Consider the following 19,591-nt stretch of genomic DNA (forward strand, 5'->3'; position numbering starts at 1 on the left):
ACGGCATTTAGGTGCATTCCTATAAAGGCTCCATGCGATGCAGGCTCTGACACCCCAACCAAGCATGCAAAGCCTCTACAGAGGTCTGAAAAGTCCAGATGTCAGTACAGCAGAAGGCATTTACCCATCAGCTGTGGGATGTCCTTGCTCAACAAAATGTGGAAGTCCCATCTGCAGAAGCGCCGCTGACAGCTGTGAGAGGAGACGAGGGAGGGCGTGCAGAGGTACAGTGGGGTACAAAATGCCACCAGCACAGAAGCACATCCCATGGTATCACCACATGCAACTTCTTGGTTAACTGCTGGATTTTTAACACAGAACTCCTAGAGTCAATAGGTTTTTCATAGGGGCGGGTTCCCTGCCACTAACAATAAATAATCTGACACAGCCAGCAGGAGACCTGAGCCCCACAGTGCGCCCCAGTACAAATTCCCCAGAGGGCCCAATTTAGCAAAAGAAAGGAGCCTTTTCCAGCTCCAGCTGGCATTGCTTACCTGAATCAGGGCTAAATTGCAAGTGGCCATTTTCCACTGTTCCCGGGTATCGTCCATCTGTCCCGTGTTAGCCTGGAAATCAAGGGAGAAATGTAAGGCCTGCTGCCCCGGTGACACTGCCAGCACCTGAATGCAGAAAGAGGGCTTCATTTGGACCCTCTAGGAGAGGGCAAGCTAAAGCCAGCATGATGACCGACGCTAGCCTGTATCCCCCATTTTCCTAACTTCCCCCTTTCTCATTAAGAAGAATTTCCCCGGCCTAGCCTCTGAAGGGCAGCAGAGTTCAGCTCTTGTCTCTTGCGGCGAGGTACAGTCTCAGTAGACACACTGGGCCAGACTTTCAAAGGCTGTGTGCACCCTGTCTGCATGAGCCGATCCCACGTGTGCACGCCCACCTAATGCCAACAGCCCAGTGCAGGCTCTGCAGGCGCTACAGACGTGTGTGCAAACTCCAGGCTCGCACCTCAGGCGCCTGCCTTTAAAGGGCTGATCTACAGTGTCAGGATCTCAGGGCTGCCACGGGAAAGAAATACTCTCGGAAAAACCACACGGGTTAGCCACCTCTTCCAGACACAGGAGACTGGCTGAGGCCTTTGACAGAGCCCGTGACAGCCTGAGACCATCACTACTGGTGCTGCTGATTGTGCTGGGCAAACTGAAGAGAAATGACACAATAAAACATCCCAGCCTTCTCCCCACAAGGGAAGAAACTCCCTGCACAATAAGACTCATGGAAGGAACACGCTGTGGATGCTAAACAGTTTCTTCCATTTGCAGGCTATTGAGATTCCATTCCAACCCACAGCAGAGGAAAACCCATCACCTCGCACACAGAGCACAGCTGGGCCCTTTGTTACTATTTATTCCTTACAAGCAGCTTTGTAGTCTGGCCTGTGTCCGGGGCAGACTTGCAGTATGGGCATCCCCCGAAAAAGGATAGGCCACGCTTCTGCCAGAGGAACTAGATCATGCCATGAGTTGCAGAAGCTATTGCAAGTCCCAAGGCATCATGGGGGGACTTAGGGACATCCCTGCGCTGGTCTGCTGGACAGCTCACTGCCAGGAATGGGAAGAAAAGCTTCAGTACCCACAAAAGTCAGCGGCCATAGAGAGGGAGAACTCAGTAGCGCAGCTCACAGCCCACCACTGAGAGCGACTGTGCATACAGTCAATGTTCTCTTTTGTCTCTTTCAATTGTTGCAACACCCCCAGACACTGGCAACTGGACACATATGGATGAATCATCCTTCTCAGAGTCGACCAGAAACCGTCTGTTCCAGCTGTGGAATGAGGGCACAAACCTTATTTAACTCTCCTCCCTCCCTGAAATGCCTTGTTTCAGCTTAGCAGGGAAAGGGGTGAGGGTCTTAATTCCACACATGCATACGCAGAGAATGGGGTCTTTGTTTAACTCTCTCTCTCTCGCTCACACTCTCCCACACAAACGCAAAAGTAGGATCTATTGGTCAAAAGATTCCTTCCTACTCAACCCTCCCAAACTTTACACTTACAGCAGTAGAGAGTCTGGACGCCAGGGTCATTTCAAGGTTACCCTTCAAGCCAACCAGGGCAGGAACCAGGATAAAAACTTCTGTAATTGTCCGAAACACTTCCCAGTGCTAAAAAGGAAGACAACAGGAAGAATGTCAACCTCATCTTATGTCATTCTGCCCATTCTTCATTTTGACTGGATATGGGTCCCCCCCCCTCACTTCATGTCCCAAACTGTTTGGGGTGCACTGTGAACAACTGACATGTTCCACCCCAGAGGCAGCTGCAATTTGGTGGTAGGTGAAGCAATTTTTAGAGTTTACAAAGCGTTCCGTGATCTCTTGGGCAGATAGGCTTTATATAAATATGAGCTATTATTAATTACTATTAATATCCAGAGTCACAATAGTTAAGACAAACACAGAGATTTTGAACAGGATATGAAAAGTACTTGTGCCCCAGGGTTTAAAACAATCTCTATCTATTAGGAATTAGGATGAACCGTCCTGGAAGCATCTTCCCACTCTGGGGTTCTGGAAACTTCCTCTGAGACACTGTGGTGCTGTGCAGTGTTGGAGACAGGATACTTAACTGGATGGACCACAGGTCTACACCAGTATGGCAAATCCTATGTTTCTCTGATTGCCTTGGAGTTGAGTTACATGAAGCTGTTGTTTCAAATTGTGACATTCTATAGCAGTGTTTCTCAACCTTTTTGATACCAGGGGCTGGCTTGCTGCCTTCCTAAGATGTGTGTAAGCTGTGTTAGGGAGGTCTCAGGGACCAGCACCGGTCCATGGACCGGTCGTTGAGAAACACTGTTCTACAAGATCTGAAATCTCCAGTTGCTTCAATGACTAACGCAGAAATACTGTGTAACTTATTTAAATATACCACATGGTACCTTCAAAGATAATTTATGGCCCTGCACTGAACTACTGCATGTTTGGGAGATTAACAAAGCCATGCTGTAGCCAGAGGAAATGCTATCAGGATGAAATGACAGACCAGACAAGCTTATCCGAAGGTTCTGAAGTCTGCAGTTATTCTGAAACTGATCCAAGGGCTGCAGCAAGAACTCTTTCAATTACTGTGGGAAATCTGATTATGGGATAAAGCGTGAGGCAGGCTATCAAAGTCCCTCCTAACGTCTCTTCCACTTGCACTGATGCCCAGTGGAGCCAGTTAGGAATACAAGGATCAAATTCAGCCTTGATGTACGTAGATGCAATTCCTGACTGACATCACTCACTGTACAGAGGTCAGTGGCCTGACATCTCAAGAGACATTAATCCAGTTGAAGACACTGGGAGCTGGCAGGTGCTCAGCCCCTTTGAAAATCAGGTCACAAACAGATCTAATTTAATAAACACCCACTACAAGTGAGCAAGTGGTGGGCAAAGCATCACTTCTGATTCTCCTGCAGTGACGACCTGGAAAAATAAGCTACTGGATGTTAAGAGCTAAAATGAGAGGGGAAGGCGTACTAGTGAGACTACCTGAAAGTCTTTAACTTTTGTCTGATTTTGTTAAACACCTAATTCAAACACCTGAAAAACATCTGGGAAAAAAGAGGTCTTTGTTAAAGACTTCTCCACCTCTTTAATTAAGGGGTAAGAAAGTTCCCAGTACACATTTGATCTTTTCAGTGAGTCTTCAAGAAAGAACAGGAAAGACCAGACTTGATCTTCTTAATGTAAAAAACAAGCATAACTTTACCACCTGTCACCTCACCTCTCCCAAGCGTGTAGAGGTTTTATACATAAAAAGAAACCAAAAAAAGGACAGAAACCCAACTGTTTAATTTCCTTTGCAGGTCAACTTTAAGGAGCATAGTTTTGTCATACCAATATGTTCTTGAGTTTCTATTGTATCCCTCCTATTCCTGTATGGATCTTACAGGTTTCAAGCCACAGTAGACTAGGTTAATGGAGTGCCTTGTCTGATTCTCAATGCCTCGCTTTACATATTGTATCTTTTACATGAATTACATTGCGGGTCTTTGGACAATTAATTAAAAATGAAAAAAAGTAAAAAACAAAACAAAACCCCAGAGTTCAGGTCACTTCATTTCTCCCTGCCCTCCCCATCATAGAGTCTCATCAGTAACACGCCAGGAGCCAAGGGCAGTATTTATTATTATTATTTGTACGCCAGTAGTGCCTCGAGTCCCAGTCTTGGACTAGCTCCCACTCTGCTAAGTGCTGTACAAACCGAACAAGAAGAGTTTACAATCTAAACTGAATGAAAGACAAAGATCAAAACCAGCTTTAATATACAGGAACAGTCCTCATAGACCACAGCACCCAGACGGAATACTCCAGCTACACTTTGTGGTGTTACACAGGCAGACAGGAATAAAGCAGGGCAGGGGGCCCTTCACATCTGCCCTGGGGACAGATCGAAACTGAAATGCACTTGCCTGTGCTCTCTGAGAAGCTCAGGTGCTGCGGGTCAGGCATGAGATAAATTAACAGAGCCGGATCAGGCAGTTGGTCCGGAAGAGCGGATGGGTACAGCAGGTCAGGACAGCAGTCCAAGTGTGTATGTGTGGGGGAGGGGATGCCTGAATAAAGACTTCAGACTGAGTCTAGGAATAGTAACATTGTCATGATTCCTCCCTACTACAAATTCAAAGTGCAGTGAAAACTGGTTTAGGAGGAACGTGTCGTAAGCCTACACTGTGTTAATGTCACAAAACCAGGAAGTGAAACTCATGAGAAACACAAAATAAAACTGACCTCCCTCATTTCACTGTCCAAATTGAGTCACGGAGAAGAAGTTAAACATAATACATTGCAAAAAGCAAATAATTTTTTAAAAATTCCTTTCAGCTCTAACAATCTCATCTGTTACTAGCAACAAAAGGTGAAGAATACTTCATGTATATGGCTATACTCTGGACAGCATCCCACTGAGGATGAAAGAGAAGCTTTATTCCTGAATTTTCATGCCTGAAACGTAATTCTCCTGGATCAAATTTGATTCCTCACATTACTGTAACATAGTGGGCCAGACAATGACCTGTGGTCTGGCAAGGTCTGTGTCTTGCTAGCAGTGCAAAGCAGTCTGGAAGCCAGCTCAACAAGACAGCTGCATAGTCCTGCGGTGTACGTGGTGATGTCTAGCCAGAGCAGTTCTAAACCATACTCTGCCGCCAGAGTAGGTACAGAGCATATCATGGGCCTCACTAGAGCACGGAGCCACTCTGGTTATCCCCCAGAGGATGGAACAGACTCTGAGGAGCTGCTACCAGTCAGTGCAACTTAGAGCAGCCTTGAGGCTACTCTATACTCATCTGAGGGCTGAATACTCCTCTGGTCAGCCCCAGGATTGGGGATGCGTAAAACTGATTTATAGCTACCTTCCCAGTCCCTCCAGTTGTGCCACACACAGCTGAAGACCCCTGATTTAAACAGCTAGAATGTATATGAAATACAAATAGATTAATTTGCATATATCCCAGATGTGCTATCATTTAACATTCAGAACCTCTCACTGCGCCAAATTCAGCCCTGAAATAGATAGATGCAAAGTCCCAGGGAATTTACAATGAATGGGGTGATCGAGTATAGACTAGGTCTCATTGACTCTGCAGTCGAGTTCAAATTCAAGCTAAGAACAGTTCATTTCTTCCTTGCACACACTTAAATTCCTCTGTCCCTCTGTTATTATTTAGCTTGTAACTTGGTAAAGCATATGGGATGCAGTTAAAAAAGCAGCTGCTTTTACTGTATTTTTCTGTTGCTGTATTAGCCTCTGATTTCGGAGCTGTTCATTTGAATGCGTCTGCTTTCCTGTAGTCCCAAAAGGCCCATGGAATGCATCTGGCAACTTCCTCTCCCCAACCTGTTATCACCATGGCTCAGCTGATTCTCAGAAGAAACAGTGTGGCCTCTCTCCATGGCTAAGCTTGCAAAGTGGAATAAAGGAGTTATCTTGAATAGCAGCCAAAAATAGAAAGCATCACTTGGTGCAGTTCCCCGTGCCTTCTGCAGAAAGTCAAATAAATCGGAAAGTGCTTGCAGCAACAAAACAGATGCATTTATTTTCCACCTGTCCCCTTCCCCCCTCCCTCCCCGTTCACAGCTTGCAAAATACCCACAGTGAAATCCTGACTTCATTAAAGTCAGACTCTCCGTGGCAGCCCGTGACAGCGAGTCTCAGAGTCCGAATCTACAGACTTGGGCTTGTGTGAGGACACTAAAAGTAGCTGTGTAGATGTTCTCAGAGGGGAAAGGCTTTAGAGCCTGAACACCAGTCTGAGCCGCAACGCCTACACAGCTGTTTTTGGCACTGTCGCACTAGACGTGGCCCTGAGACTCTCTGCCATGGGCCACCACTTGCTGTGTGGATAGACTCTTAGGTTTGCAATGTTAAGCAACTGCTTGGGGCCCCGTGCCTTTGGAAGTTCCATGCAGCCTCATAATCCGTGGGCTAGCTTCACTTTTCTCTCCAGGAATAGAATGGAAGGCAACTCACCTCTCAATCTTTTGGCAGTGGGGCCAGACAAGGAGGCACCTAATGACCGGCATGCCCCTCTATAGCAATGTAGGACCCTGAAAATTATACATAGCCAGACCCAGCTTCCAGCAGAGAGCCACTCAGTTGCTGATTGGCCAAACAAGGGCAGTGCAACTAAACTCATGTGCACTAACTACACACCATCCACTTCCATTATCAAGGCGGCACTCGTTTGATTGTGTGGTCACATCTCTCTAACAAGGGCAAATAAGGGGAATCTGGAAAACACTTTGTTGCAGTAACTGGAAATACTTTAAAACAGAGTTCGGAGTGTCATACCAGTTCCTGGTAAAGGGCACACCACAGATCAGAGTTACAAGGGCTAGAAAAAGCCTCTGGGGTCCATCAATCAATCAGTGTTACCAACTCTCACAATTCCATGGCAAGTCTTTGGTATTTTCCTTAAGGCCCCGGCTCTTGGGGTCACAGGAATACATCAAAATCTCAGCTTCTGTTTAAAAAGAAAGTAAATTTCTAGCCCTCACAGTGGTGGAGAAAAGATGAATCCTACAGACTCAAAGACCAGAAAGCAAATAAGAATTCCAAACATATTATCTTTAAAATCTCATGGTTTTTAAGTCATCTTGTGATGTTTTAGAGTTTGACTCATGATTTCTGAATGCTTGGGGTTGGCAATACTGCAATCTATTGCAGAAATGTCTTCTCTAAGCTATTTTTGATTCTTAGCAATGACGCCTTAACAACCTCCTCTGGGAGTCAGTTCCACTGCCCAATGGTTCGTCTTCCTATTAAATTAGAAATGTTTTCCTGTTATTTTGCTTAATGCATGGTACCAACTTGTATAAAGTTTCCAAGACCCTAATGTGTAAATAAATTAAGTATATATTAATTACAGAGCCTAGTATTTGTATCACATGTACAATATGTTGAAAGGTGTGTGTCAAGTGTGTGTTATATATTTTCCATCTTGATCGATACAAAGGTACAGCAATCTGCCTGAACAGGCCCCTGCTTTCCAACAAATGCAATGGATACATTCTGCATTAAAGATATGTCTAAAACGCTGCAGCTTCACTGCTGTAGCGCTTCTGTGCAGACACTACCTATGTCAATGGGAGAAGCCATCCTGTTGGCGTACATGATCCACCTTCTCGAGAGGCGGTAGGTAAACTGACAGAAGAATTCTACCGTCAACTTAGCGCTGTTTACATGCTGATGTAGGTCCTCTTAATTGCATTGTTCAGGGGGTGTGGATTTTTCACACCTCTGATCAACGTAATTAAACTGATTTAATTTTCTAGTGTAGATGAGGCCTAAGATTTACCTACCTGACAACAGCTTGGTGAGGATTAGTATGTTAATGGCTATAGCCTGCTCTGAAATATAAGGCTGCGGATAAGTGCTAAGTATCAGGGCCAGATTAATGCAGGGGCTGTAGGGGCTGCTGCCCAGGGCCTCGGGTTAACGGGGGCCCCGCAAAAATAAATCAAGGTGGCTGGCGACTGCCCGTTCGGGAAGGCTAGCGCCTGGCCCTGCCCCTTCTGCCCGAAGCCATGCCCCTTCCACCCCTCTCCCGTCAGAGCTCTGGCCCAAGCACCAGCCAGCCAGGCTGGCCGGGTGGTCCCAGTGCCAGAGCGCCCCCAAGCGCCCCCAGAGCCCGTGCCCCAGCGCTACCCTGCCCCACCTACCCTGGCTGTTCCGCACCCCAGCAGCCCCCCTCCTCCACTGCCAGAGTGCCCCAGCTGGGCTGGCCAGTCTGCCTCGGGTCCTGGGGTGCTGTCGGCCTGCGCCACGCCACAGCGCTGGCTTGCCTCGCCCTCAGGCTGGACGGTTTGCCTCAGGCCGACCCGAGAGCTCCCAGCCCCCGGAGCACTGCTGCGCCAGCCTGGAAGAGGCCCCAAAAAATCTAATAGCCCCGGGCCCACGGGAGAGTTAATAATCCAGCCCTGCTAAGTGTTATTCTATAGCACAGGGGTAGATGGTGAAGGAAGGGAGCTCCTGTAAGACTAAAAGGTAGGTCTGTGGCTTGCAGCAGCACACAGAGGGGTTGACAGGCATAGTACAGCAGCAGGAGACACTGTTTCAGTTAGACTTTCTCTCTCTGCTGCTCCTCACATCATATTCCCTTTAATCCAATTCATTCTTTCAATCATTGTACCATTTTTTTTCCCTTGGCCAAGTAAAAGAGCAAGACTTTTCTCCTCCCCCAAACAGAGCAGTGCCCATGCTTGGCTCCAGTTGGGTGCAAGTTCCAGAGAATCCTGAGCACCAGCTTGCTTTGGAGCTCTGTACAGAACAGTTTGAAGCAGTCTGAAAGCAGCAGAAACTGTGCCAACAGTTTGATTTGCAAATCCACCCACATAAGATACCCAAACAAGATCACATTTTGAGTTTCTGTTTGTGCCACCCGTACAAAGGAAAGCTAGATGGGCCAGATTCTGACCTCAGGCACAGTAGCGCAAATCCAGCATACCTCCACTGAAGTCAAAGGGGGTAATGCTGAATTCACACCCCTGTAAATGGGATCAGAATCTGGCCCAGAAATGTTTAGATTCTAGTCTTGTACCACCAGGGTAGCTGAGCACCTTCAAGATTTAAGAATAATCTAGAGGTTATTTTCAAAGAACTGAAATGATAAACTTGCTTCAAAATGTGAACAACAGTTAACGACAGCTCTGACATGGTGACATGCTCATTGGTGATTTCTGGGGGAAAGAATGCCTGCTGTACAGTTGATGAATATGCTGTAGCATCTGTTTGATTCCAGTACTGTCGCCTGGTGCAGTTTCATACAGAATGTGTGGCTGGACACAGAGTGGGAGGAACTCTTCCTCTAATGTACCGAGGGCACTGTCTGTCCAGAAGCCCTTCCCTAAAACCAAACACCCCAGCCTAGGAAGAGCCCTTCCCACATATTGACCCAAAAAGGATGCTCTTTAGCCGGGGCTGGACCCAATGGCAATCACGCTTATTAGACACACAAATTACAAATGCACACTCAAGGTCACCAAGGCAAGCCAGCCCCTTGCTACTAAGCTGCTTAATCACATATACGTACTTGAACAACATCCATCAACAGGCCGGCGGCCACCATGCCCAACCCAGCCAAGAGGAATGGCACAAAGATCTGGGAGGCAATGGAGAAGGACGTCTCTGGGAGAAATCCATTAGCCGACCTGGTCAGCTTGCAGGTGAAACCTCTCAGTTTCTTCCCGTGGAAGCACAGCTCCAGTTGTAGCTGGGTGACCACCATGGTCAAATGCCATTAACCCATATTCAACAGGCAGAGCAAGAAAAAAAGCCAGGAAATCACACACATCACACTCCCAGCTGCTTGCTCCACAGTTTAAAGACACTTCTCCTCAGCCTACAGCAATGATGCCACAGTCCTTTAGTTTCCTCTTCTCCTCCTCCTCCTCCCGTCCAGAGAACCACAGCAAGCTTATCTTTCAAAATCAGTTTGATTTGGTTGAGCTCAGACTGCATGCGGCAAGCCTCATGGAAGCCCTGTCTCCATGTTACCTCCAGAAGAATTCAGAAGAGAAAAAATGAAGATTGCTGAAATGTTTGTGGATAAATACTGATGATCCCACCCAAGCTCCAGCTTCTACCAGCTCAGCAAAAACCAGAAAGACCTGCTCCTCGGGCTATGGCATTAGAGTCCATGCACAAAGAATGACAGGTCATGCAGTAATCCCTCAGTCACAGGTGTCCTTTCTCCTCAAGTTACATTTCTTCACAGAACGTGGCTTGCTTTTGATATGATGGTTTAATATATAAGCTCATGCTGAAGTAGTCCCACCATGTGGGAGCACTGAACTTTTCTCACAGTTCCAAGGCCAAGGGGTAGGGCACTTAATATCCAGGTTTTCGTTTGGTTTATGTCAAGGTCGCCGAGAGCATGAGTCCACACCTGTTACAACCACGGCTATTAACCAGGTCCCATCAGGAAAAGCAGCAAAACTATACTGGCTGTGAGAGAAGGTTTGCCTCCCCCCACCCCCCCTGGCCCTCTTTTTTGCTCCCCCCTCTCCAGTCTCGTCTGTGGTGTATGAGCTCAGGAAGAAAGAATCAGTTTATGCCACTGGTATCTCTGAATGATTGACTTCAAAAAAATTCCACAGAACCGACCAATGAGCTTCAGAGCTGAACAACCTTATCTGCTGTCATCACATCAACTTTCAGCTAGCTTGAAAAAGCCAAGATAAGAGTCACAGCAGGAGCTTATTTAAGGTAGCTCTATAACCTCACTAGACCATGGGAAAAGAGGAAAAAGTTTCCAACAGCTACTGCATGCTCTTTCACTTCCCGTTCTGAAGCATAATAGAGCATTGCTGCACACTGCTGAATAGCTCTTACATTCCATCCCAGAGGTGCCTTCGCCTCAGTGCTTCCGGCTTAAAGATACATGGCTGAAGTCACCACTGGCATAAGCCCACTGACTTCAGTGTGGTTGCGTCCATTTATGCCAGTAAATTTGTATCATTCGTTGTAGAGAGGGGCTGAAATTGTGACATTCAAATCCAAATCTAAAGTTGGGGCAGGGGGCTGATGGGGGGCATTTAGTCAGAGCTACTCTGTGACAGGATGGATTGATTTAAATCAAAGCAATTTAAATCAGCAAACAGGAAACCCTGATTTAAATAATCTATTTTAATTGTGTTTTGAATTTGTAATTTTGAGTTATTTTCCTGAAGAAAAGTTGATAACTATTAAAACGTGTTGCTTTGCAACGAAATATAGCCTTTACACTAAATTTGGTATTTCTGCTAGCCAGGAGGGTACACTATATTACACTACATTGTTTAAGCAATTATATAGCTTAACATACAATTATTCAGATTCTTCATGATTATATTTTTTTAATCCTCTAGAAAATGGCAAATGATCCATTTCTTATCCACTAGATGGTGATTCTTTTTTTTTTTTTTTTTTACTCGTGATTTATATCAAGCCCTATTTGGATGGAAATGCTAATTCAATGAAAAAGGCACAAAACCAGCATTTTACTTGATTTAAATAAATAAATAAATGTGCTGGATACATAAGGAAAAAAGTTGATCAAAACATGTTTTGCACGTAATACTAACCGGTTTATTAAACAAAGGAAGTATTATCTGTAGTTAGTGAATTGAACTGATTGTTTCTGGTCACTGTACCCTTCAGGATTTTAGAACTAGTAGATCTCATCCTCTCACACCTAGTTTTTATTCTTAATTTGGAAGAGGAAATAAGCTTTCCTGCTTTTTCAACTCCCAATTGGTTTCTTAACATTGAACTAACTAGTCACTGAACTGAACTAGTTGAATAAACTGAAATAAAGAAAATATTCTCTCTGCTCCCGCAGAAGAACCTTCTGCTCTCAAAATCTGGTTTAACACTTAACGACAAACTCTGTTCCCAGATGCTTAGCTAGTGACTACCACCAGTTCAGCTGTTTGACTTTCTTTAAAAGTTGGCAGCAAATATTTACTACTTAATGTTATATTTTGTATTTAATTTAAATTATTTTAATAGGTTATAATAAGTTTAAATTTCAAATTTAATTTTAAATGAAGGAGTTTTTTTAAATAGAGCTATATTTAATTTAAATTAAAAAAATCTAATTTCAATTTAAAACGTCTGATTTTTTTTTTTTTTTTTAAATCTTTGCTTTATATCCACTCTGATCTGCAATAATTTGGACAGCATGTTAGGGTCTTAGAATCAAAAGTTCTATATAAGTTATTTGTAATGAAAGGGGGTCTGGAGAGCCTGGGTGATTGGAAATGGGATAATGAGCCTTTCATTGATCAGTTGCTAGTTCAAATCCAGCCAGTCAATAGTGATAGAAATTGCTGGTTGTTTGGTGGCCAGTGCAAAGAGTTTGCTTGTCTCCGTCTAGTTCCTCGCATACAAAATCAACATTAAAAAACCCTCATGATTATATATTAGCTGGACTCTTTACGGGCATTCTCGGCAAACAGACTTAAGGACGCATGAGCCATGAACTCTGAACTAGGGATTGTCGTCAGAGCTAAGCACATTGGCTGGGAGTGTGCATACCTTCCCTGGTTGCATCTTTCCCCAACCCTACATTCACATACAAAATTATCAAGTCTATAGGGTTTGGCTGGCACAAGGATCTCCAGGTAAGTGTTACAGGCCACAAAACAAGAGCCCCGGCTCCAGATTCCTGACTCAGTCCTTTGCAGCTGCCAGAGATGATGCACCAGGAGCAGTGCAGTAGCCTCAAATCCAGTGGGATTTGGGACTCTGCCAACAGCAGTGTATGGTAGCTGTCAGGAAGCAGAGGGAGGTTCTTTCAACCCACCCTGCTGGAGGAGAGCTCAACGTGAGGGAGAGAGGGGAGACCAACTAGAGAAGCTCTCTCCAATGCCCACAAAGAGGGTTTCATAACCCAGTCTGCTTCTTCCCACCAATATCTTCAAGGTAATAGAATGAAGTTCTGGTTCCATGCAGAAGTCCAAAGTCTTCAAATGAATAATGAATGCAGGGCTGGTTCTAGGCAGTAGCCTCAGGATTTCAGGGGGTTGATGCTGCATATGCAGATAATCTATATACACAGTCCTAAAAAAGTCACTGCGTTGCAAATGGCTTGTTCATAGGCAACAACATTAGTATAAGGAAAGTATCCGACTGCTTGAAAGACCCAGGTGCCATAAAGAGACGTAACAGCGAGTATGTCCTGTATTAAAGCTTCGGCAAGTTGGGGTGAATGAGTTTCTCACTCTCGGTCTTGCTCAGTTACTAAGTACGCACCATAAAAACATTCAGCCAACAAACTGACAGGCAGAAAACAAAGTTAACTTAGGCAGCTCATGTTTGCACACTGGCTTTTTTTATTGCGCACTTAAGGAACCTCTGATAGAGAGTCAGATAACCAGAGCCTCACCCCTTCCAGCATGAACAGTCCCACAAGCTGATGTTTTGTTTTGGATTAAGTTCTTTGGGGCAGGAAACAGCTTTTGGTTATACGCCTCGCCAGCACTTAGCACAGTGGGGCTCTCACCCCTGACTGGGGCCTCTCAGAACTACCACGAAATGAGTCAGTTTCAAAAGACAATCAGAAGCACTAAGAGGAGCACAGGGGAAAGACACTAAATAACAAAGAACAAGATTTTAAACACATTTGGCTTGGATGTGACTTATCGCTGCTGCAGAATGTGGTAGCACAAGCTGTCCCCACCAATGTTAACCAGACTCAGCACTATTACCACCATGGCTGGTCACCTTCCTGCCTTCCATTTTTCAATTCCCTGGAGGCCAGTGCTGTTATGCACCCCTGGGGTCCAGGCATAAAAGCAGGACTAACACTTCTACTTCACTGCCAGTTTGGGGTGATTTATTTTAATTTTGTTTTTTTTAATTTATTTATCTCTGTCCCTCTATTTGAGCAGGAACAAGACGAAGAGGAGGGAGAGTTTATGTCAGGGAGGGCTGGGAGCAGGCAGACCATGAGTAGGCAGGGGAAGAGGCCCGGAAGGAGCATCAGGGAAATGCTGACTTCCTGTTCATTCAGCAGAAGCAGAAGCAACAGGTGGTTTGGGATGGGTTAGGTTGCTGGGGAGACAGAAAAGGGAGGAAGAGTTCAAGCAGCGAGTCCATCCGTGAGGGGGATGGGAAGAACATACATTCACATGAGCTGTGCACATTCATGAGGACTCCAAGTGCTAGCTGCTGAAGTGCTTGTCTTTCCACAAGCGAGTTTGCACTGGGCTGATTTCTTCCTTGACTGATTAGGAATTCAGCATATGAGCGAAGGATACCATTATGTATTCTTATTCACATGCAATTGTTTGTAATTTCTGTTGGATAGAGGATTCATTTCACTTCCTGTTCTAAACTACAGAGTGACGTTTCTGTGCAACTGTTTAACAACTGACACGTTCCTCCCCAGAAGTGACTGCTTTTCAGGGAGCACTTTATCCACCACTGTACATGTGATTTGTAAAGCTGTTGGGTGAACACTGGATAAAAGGTAATTTATATTAAACATCAGTTATTAATAAAAAGGGAAAAATCAAAACAGAGAGATTACAAATTAAAAACAAAACCCTCTAAATGTTAAAACTGCATTAAAGGTGAGACAAAACCAAGATCAGAAAGGACATTATAAATTAAGAGGCCCTCTGCTGAGCAGCTGTCACATAATGTCTTCTGTTTTACGAGGGGTCTTATAAGAGTGGATAAAGTGTGCTGCAGCATCTGGCGGCACATGTGAATTAAGGACACTGTGCCAGTGTAAAGAGGCAAAGTCCTTTGCTTCCATGGGTCCTAGTTGATCTCCTTAAGCCGCAAGAGTAATAGAGGGGCTGGTGCTGAAGGGAAATAACTCCAACGCTGTGAAAGTTGTCAATATCAGCATGGGGTTTTCAGTGTCACCATATCAGATAACAAAGGGGCAGGCTGACCTGATAGTTTGCTAGTCAAATACACAGGGAAGGAAAAATAGGAATGTAAAGCTGAAAAAGCATTACCTATTAGTAATAACACACTGTGACCTCTTGATTGTACTACAGACATGAACTGGACCTCTAAATGTAAATGGCCTAAAATCAGTTCTTAGTCTAATCAGAACTTAGACTTTAAGTAGTACCTATCACAGGAAACCTGCGCCACAGGCTGGAAAGAGACCCAGATCTTTCGTTTGAAGGCCTTAGAAACAAACGTGGAGAGCAATTTAGTGCTCAGCAAGTGGCGTCCAGCACTAAGAACAGCAAGCACTCGGGAGCTCTGGGGCATGGGGCATGGAAGTGCCATCGTGCTGCTTTTAGTCTCCATGGGAGGTGCAGGCCAAGACATGCTACGGGCCTTGCCTAGCGATAGCCAGAGCTCTCTGCAGAAGCAGCTGTGTAAAGCTGGTTTAAATTTGGGGGTGGAGAACGAAATGAACATACGGAACAAAGAGAGACCTTATTCTCGCCCATATCCATCCAAACCACTGTAACCCTTTCACTTGTTCTAGCCAGGAAGGGATCAAAGGCAGGACCTCTGAACCATAGACCACACACCACCACACACATACTGAAGAGCTTTTCCCCCTTACCTGAACATAATCCAAAACCATCCCAGCCAAGACCATGCCCAGCCCTGCTAACAGGTACGGCAGGAGCACCTGCAGCCCAATTGCAACGGCCGATTCTTCCTGCAGCTTTGCCATGGGCCCTTTCCCCTCGACTGGCTGTTTGTGCTGTGAGACCAAAGGGACATCCTCTGCTTCCTGGCTGCCAAGTCTGCTGTCTTTGTGTTTACCCTTGCTCTTTGCTTTGTGCCTGGATCGCTCTCCATTTTTCGTCCTGCTCTCCTTCCTCCGCTGCCGAGCTTCCTCATCTTTCATCTTGACTCTCTCAGATCAATGGCTTTCTGAAGGTGCAAGACAAGAAACAGGCCAAAGTGAGAGGTGATCAGAGGGAGCATCCCATTGTTGGTTTTTTGGTTTTTTTTTTTTTTTTTGGAGAGGTGCCCTTTGCATTCAACCATGTGGTTAGCTCCATCCCGTCAACGTTAGGGCAAAATGCCACCTACTCCTCCAAGCAGTGGCCCAGATTACTAGATGATCCAAATACTGGTCCTTAGACTTTCATTTAGCCTCTCATTCCAGGCTCCTGGTTTCCCACTCCATAACCCCATCACCCCTCACTGGCAGGGGGGTCATGCCACACCTGCTGCCAGGCATTCCAGCACTCACTCAGTGAAAGGCCAGGCGGTCTCCAAGGAGTCTCTGGCCATGGATGTGCCAGCTCCCCAGGCTCCATGAGCGCCCCAAGGAGGGACTCAGAGAGGTACACTCAGCAATTTGTAGGCTGGGGCCCTCAGCTGGTACAGGAAACTGACCTGTTCCCATCCAGTAGGGGGCAAGTTGTCACTCACAGCTGATGAGATGAACTGCGATTTATCTGTCCGATCTCCATTGCACCCTTCTCTCACACCTATGCTAACACCCACACCTAGGGGAACCTCGGGGTCAGGTCTGTGTGCAAGGCACCTACCACGCCTGACAGCCGTGCCACATTAAAGCTAAGCCATAGCGGCATGGAACACTGGTCTGCCGGCTCTGTGACGTCAATCAGGCACTCACCCAGCACCGTCGCCTCGCAGGAATCTACCTCCGCCCGCGGGCGGGAGGGGAGGGGGGCATCGCGCATCTGGACCATATGCAAATGAGGGAGGCGAGCGCGCGCCACAGCTGGAGGGCGGGCTCTGCCGCCGGCCCCCCCCCCCCCCCCCCCCGCCGAAGGACGCCGTGCAGCAGGAAGCGCCGCTCCGAGCTGGGCGTGGAGAGCGGAAAAGGAAGCGGCAGCAGGAGCCGGGGCTGGGAAGCGCTGCCCGTCTCTGCCCGGCGAGTGGCGGGCGGGCTTGGGGCCAGGGAGCCCCTCTCTCAGCGTTGCTGCTGCCTGCCACGGGCCCGCTGCCCTCGCGCAGGCCTGGCTGCAGCTTGCACGTTGCAATGCAGCCCCGGGCCCTGCCACAAGGGGTGCAAGCTGCGATGGTGCTACTGGCCCGGCCCGGCCCGGCCCCGCTAGTCCGTCCAGTACGAGCCCCTCCCCCCCGAACTTCTGCAGCGGGTTTTGCTGCCCTGCAGTGCAGTTTGTTCCTAGACCTCCCCCCCTACCGCTGTCTGCAATGCAGCTCCCAGCTGGGCCTTAGTCTGTGCGAAGTCTGCAGTGTGCATCCTCCGACCCTGTCCCCACAAAGGTGGGTGCATAAATCTAGGCACCTCGAAACCATGCCTGGGCACCTGAGCAAGAGGGGCCCCATTTTTCAATTGTGTTGAGCGCCAGCAATTTCCACTGAGGCCAGATGACCGGTACTTAAAAATCAGGCTGCCTTCAGTTAGGTGACAGAGGGCCGGTCTATACTTAGCACACTTAGTGAAGATGCTCCAGTGCCCTTAATCCACCTCTGCCAGAGGCAGTAGCTATGTCAACAGCAGAAGCTCTCCCGATGCCATGGCGCTGTCTACACCAGAGGTTAGGTTGGTCTAAATCGCAAAGGTTGCGGTTTTTTCACACCCCTGAGCTACGTAGTTATACCAATATAAGTCTGTAGTGTAGACCTGGCCTAAATATGGAGTTTGGTACCTATCTTTAAGCATTTACATTTGAAAAATTTGCCTTAGATGTTTGCCCTAATTGTGACTCAAGGCCATAGACGGAGTCCATCGTCAGAACTATGATTAAAACTCAGGAGTTCTCTTTTCCACAATCTTATGCTCACACCAGGAGATTTTGCTTCTGATATATTAGCATTATTAGGTGCATTACAAGAAGAGAGAGGCTTGATCTTTTTTTTTTTGGAAGCATTCTGTCTTGGCCACTGTTGGAGAGAGAACAACAAACTAGATGGTCCATTTTTCTGTTCTGGTATGGCAGCCATGATTTGTTTGTTAATCACTAGTAGTGTGCAAGGCCCTGTACAAAACATGGAGGAGGAGATGTGATTCTTGCCTCAATGAATTTACAGTTGAAGACCCTCATCCTGCAAGTTGTTTCATAGACTCTTGCACCTTTCGGTGCCTCACTGAAGTTAGTAGAGGTCTGTGCAGGTGCAGAGGGTCCAATCACAGATTGATCTGCAGGGTTGGGGTCTACATAGTCAAAGCAATTCAGGCGTAGGGCTCACTGACTGATCTGAAGAAGCCGTAGCTTAAAGCACAGTAAGTATTTGTATTGGTTAGGGTAGGTGTGCAACAGCTTTTTGACTGGATAACACTGTTCCCAGAAGAAATGAGTTTTAAGGAGGATTTGAAGGAAAAGGGGATTTTCCCTGCATATTAGGGGTTGGAAAGAGTTTTAAAAAATTATGTCTTTCTGGCTGTGAACCTGTCCCCAAAATGCTTGCTATTGGCCTTTCTAATGAGAGATAAAGACACACACACACACAAAAAACATACAAGGACCAATATGCATGAAGAAATCCTACTTGAGGTGAGTAAGGGGTGCAGAATGAGTCTCAAAGGAAACAGAGGCATAAGACAAAAATGGAGACACGTGTAGGGGTTAAAATACTCACCACAAACTCCCAGCTCCCCAGAAAGCAATCCACAAAACATGGGAAAACACAGCAAAAGAATGGCAATAGTTAACAACATGAAGAGACAGTGTTTACCCAGTTACTTTTTAATATAAGTGCTAGCATCTTCACACACACACCAATCATTTAAATCTACCAGTTGGACCCAGGGCTGTCTTTTCTTACCAGTAACACTTCTCAAGAGATTACCCATAGATTCCTGAAGCTCAGCTGCAAATTGATAAGCATAATAAGAGCTACAAGTCTCTCTCTGACTCAGTTCTCCATCTATGACATGGGGATAATAGTACTCCCCGACCTCACAGGGGTGCTGTGATGATAACAATAGCGTTTTGTGAGCTGCCCAGGTATTATGGTAATGGGGATCATATAAGAACCTAAGATAGACTATATGAATAGTAGAAAATCTCCATTAAACACAGACTTTGGCCCAGTATAATAAAAAGAGACTCTTTCTTTCATCGGAAAATATTTCTTCAGCCTGTAGCTTCAAAGATAATTTTTTTCTTAGGACAGTAAAAGAGTTGGATATCAAGTAAAACTTCCTGACAGTGAGATCCATCACATTGTGAAAGTCTTCTCCAAGGAAGTAATCAAAGCCACATTTGCATTTAAAACTAGACTGGACAAAGCACTGGAAAATATACTGAAGGCAGCAATCGTGTAGCTTTAGCCCTTTGGTGAAGAACTAGAGGGGATCTAATAGAACTTTTCTCTCCCACAATTCAATGATTGTATAATAGACGCGATCAGTGCTCCCTAAAACTTCCAGCACTGAAGTTGTGAAGGGGAGAAAGAAATTTCCTCAATTTTTAAATTATTTATATACCTCAAGTTTAAAGCTTCCTAGGTGGAATCCTGGCTCTATTGAAGTCAGTGGCAAAACTCCCACTGACTCCAATGAAAGCAGGTTTTCTCCCCCCTGATATTTGTTTCAATCCCTTTAGAGTCAACAGACTAGAGATATGTTTTTAATCACTCATGGCATTTAAGCACACAAATCCCATTAAACATTTTAATAATTGCACTCAGGCAAACCGATTGACTCATGCAGCTGAAATTTTCAAAATAACTCAGGATTTAGA

General features: G+C 45.9%; 1 protein-coding gene across 8 annotated transcripts in view; it reads right to left on the reverse strand.

The window, feature by feature from the left end:
- The window catches only part of SLC41A3 (solute carrier family 41 member 3), a 39,794-nt gene that overhangs the window by 20,059 nt on the left and 144 nt on the right, over nt 1-19,591 (reverse strand). For 3 of the 8 annotated variants that reach the window (XM_067544313.1, XM_067544312.1, XM_067544307.1), the window contains exons 1-3: nt 15,520-16,082; nt 2,006-2,113; nt 495-566 (exon numbers count right to left, since the gene is read on the reverse strand). In XM_067544313.1, coding sequence (XP_067400414.1) covers nt 495-566; nt 2,006-2,113; nt 15,520-15,810 — 471 coding nt within the window. In that variant the 5' untranslated portion in view covers nt 15,811-16,082. Of the gene's footprint in view, nt 1-494; nt 567-2,005; nt 2,114-9,528; nt 10,435-15,519; nt 16,083-16,551; nt 16,662-18,485; nt 19,588-19,591 lie in introns of those variants that run through there. The other 5 variants (XM_067544309.1, XM_067544311.1, XM_067544308.1 and 2 more) reach the window with 5 other exon arrangements.

Source organism: Emydura macquarii, unplaced genomic scaffold, assembly GCF_026122565.2.
Source record: "Emydura macquarii macquarii isolate MOO-44397 ecotype Brisbane River unplaced genomic scaffold, CSIRO-AGI_Emac_v2 contig_968, whole genome shotgun sequence".
Taxonomy (NCBI): Eukaryota; Metazoa; Chordata; order Testudines; family Chelidae; genus Emydura; species Emydura macquarii.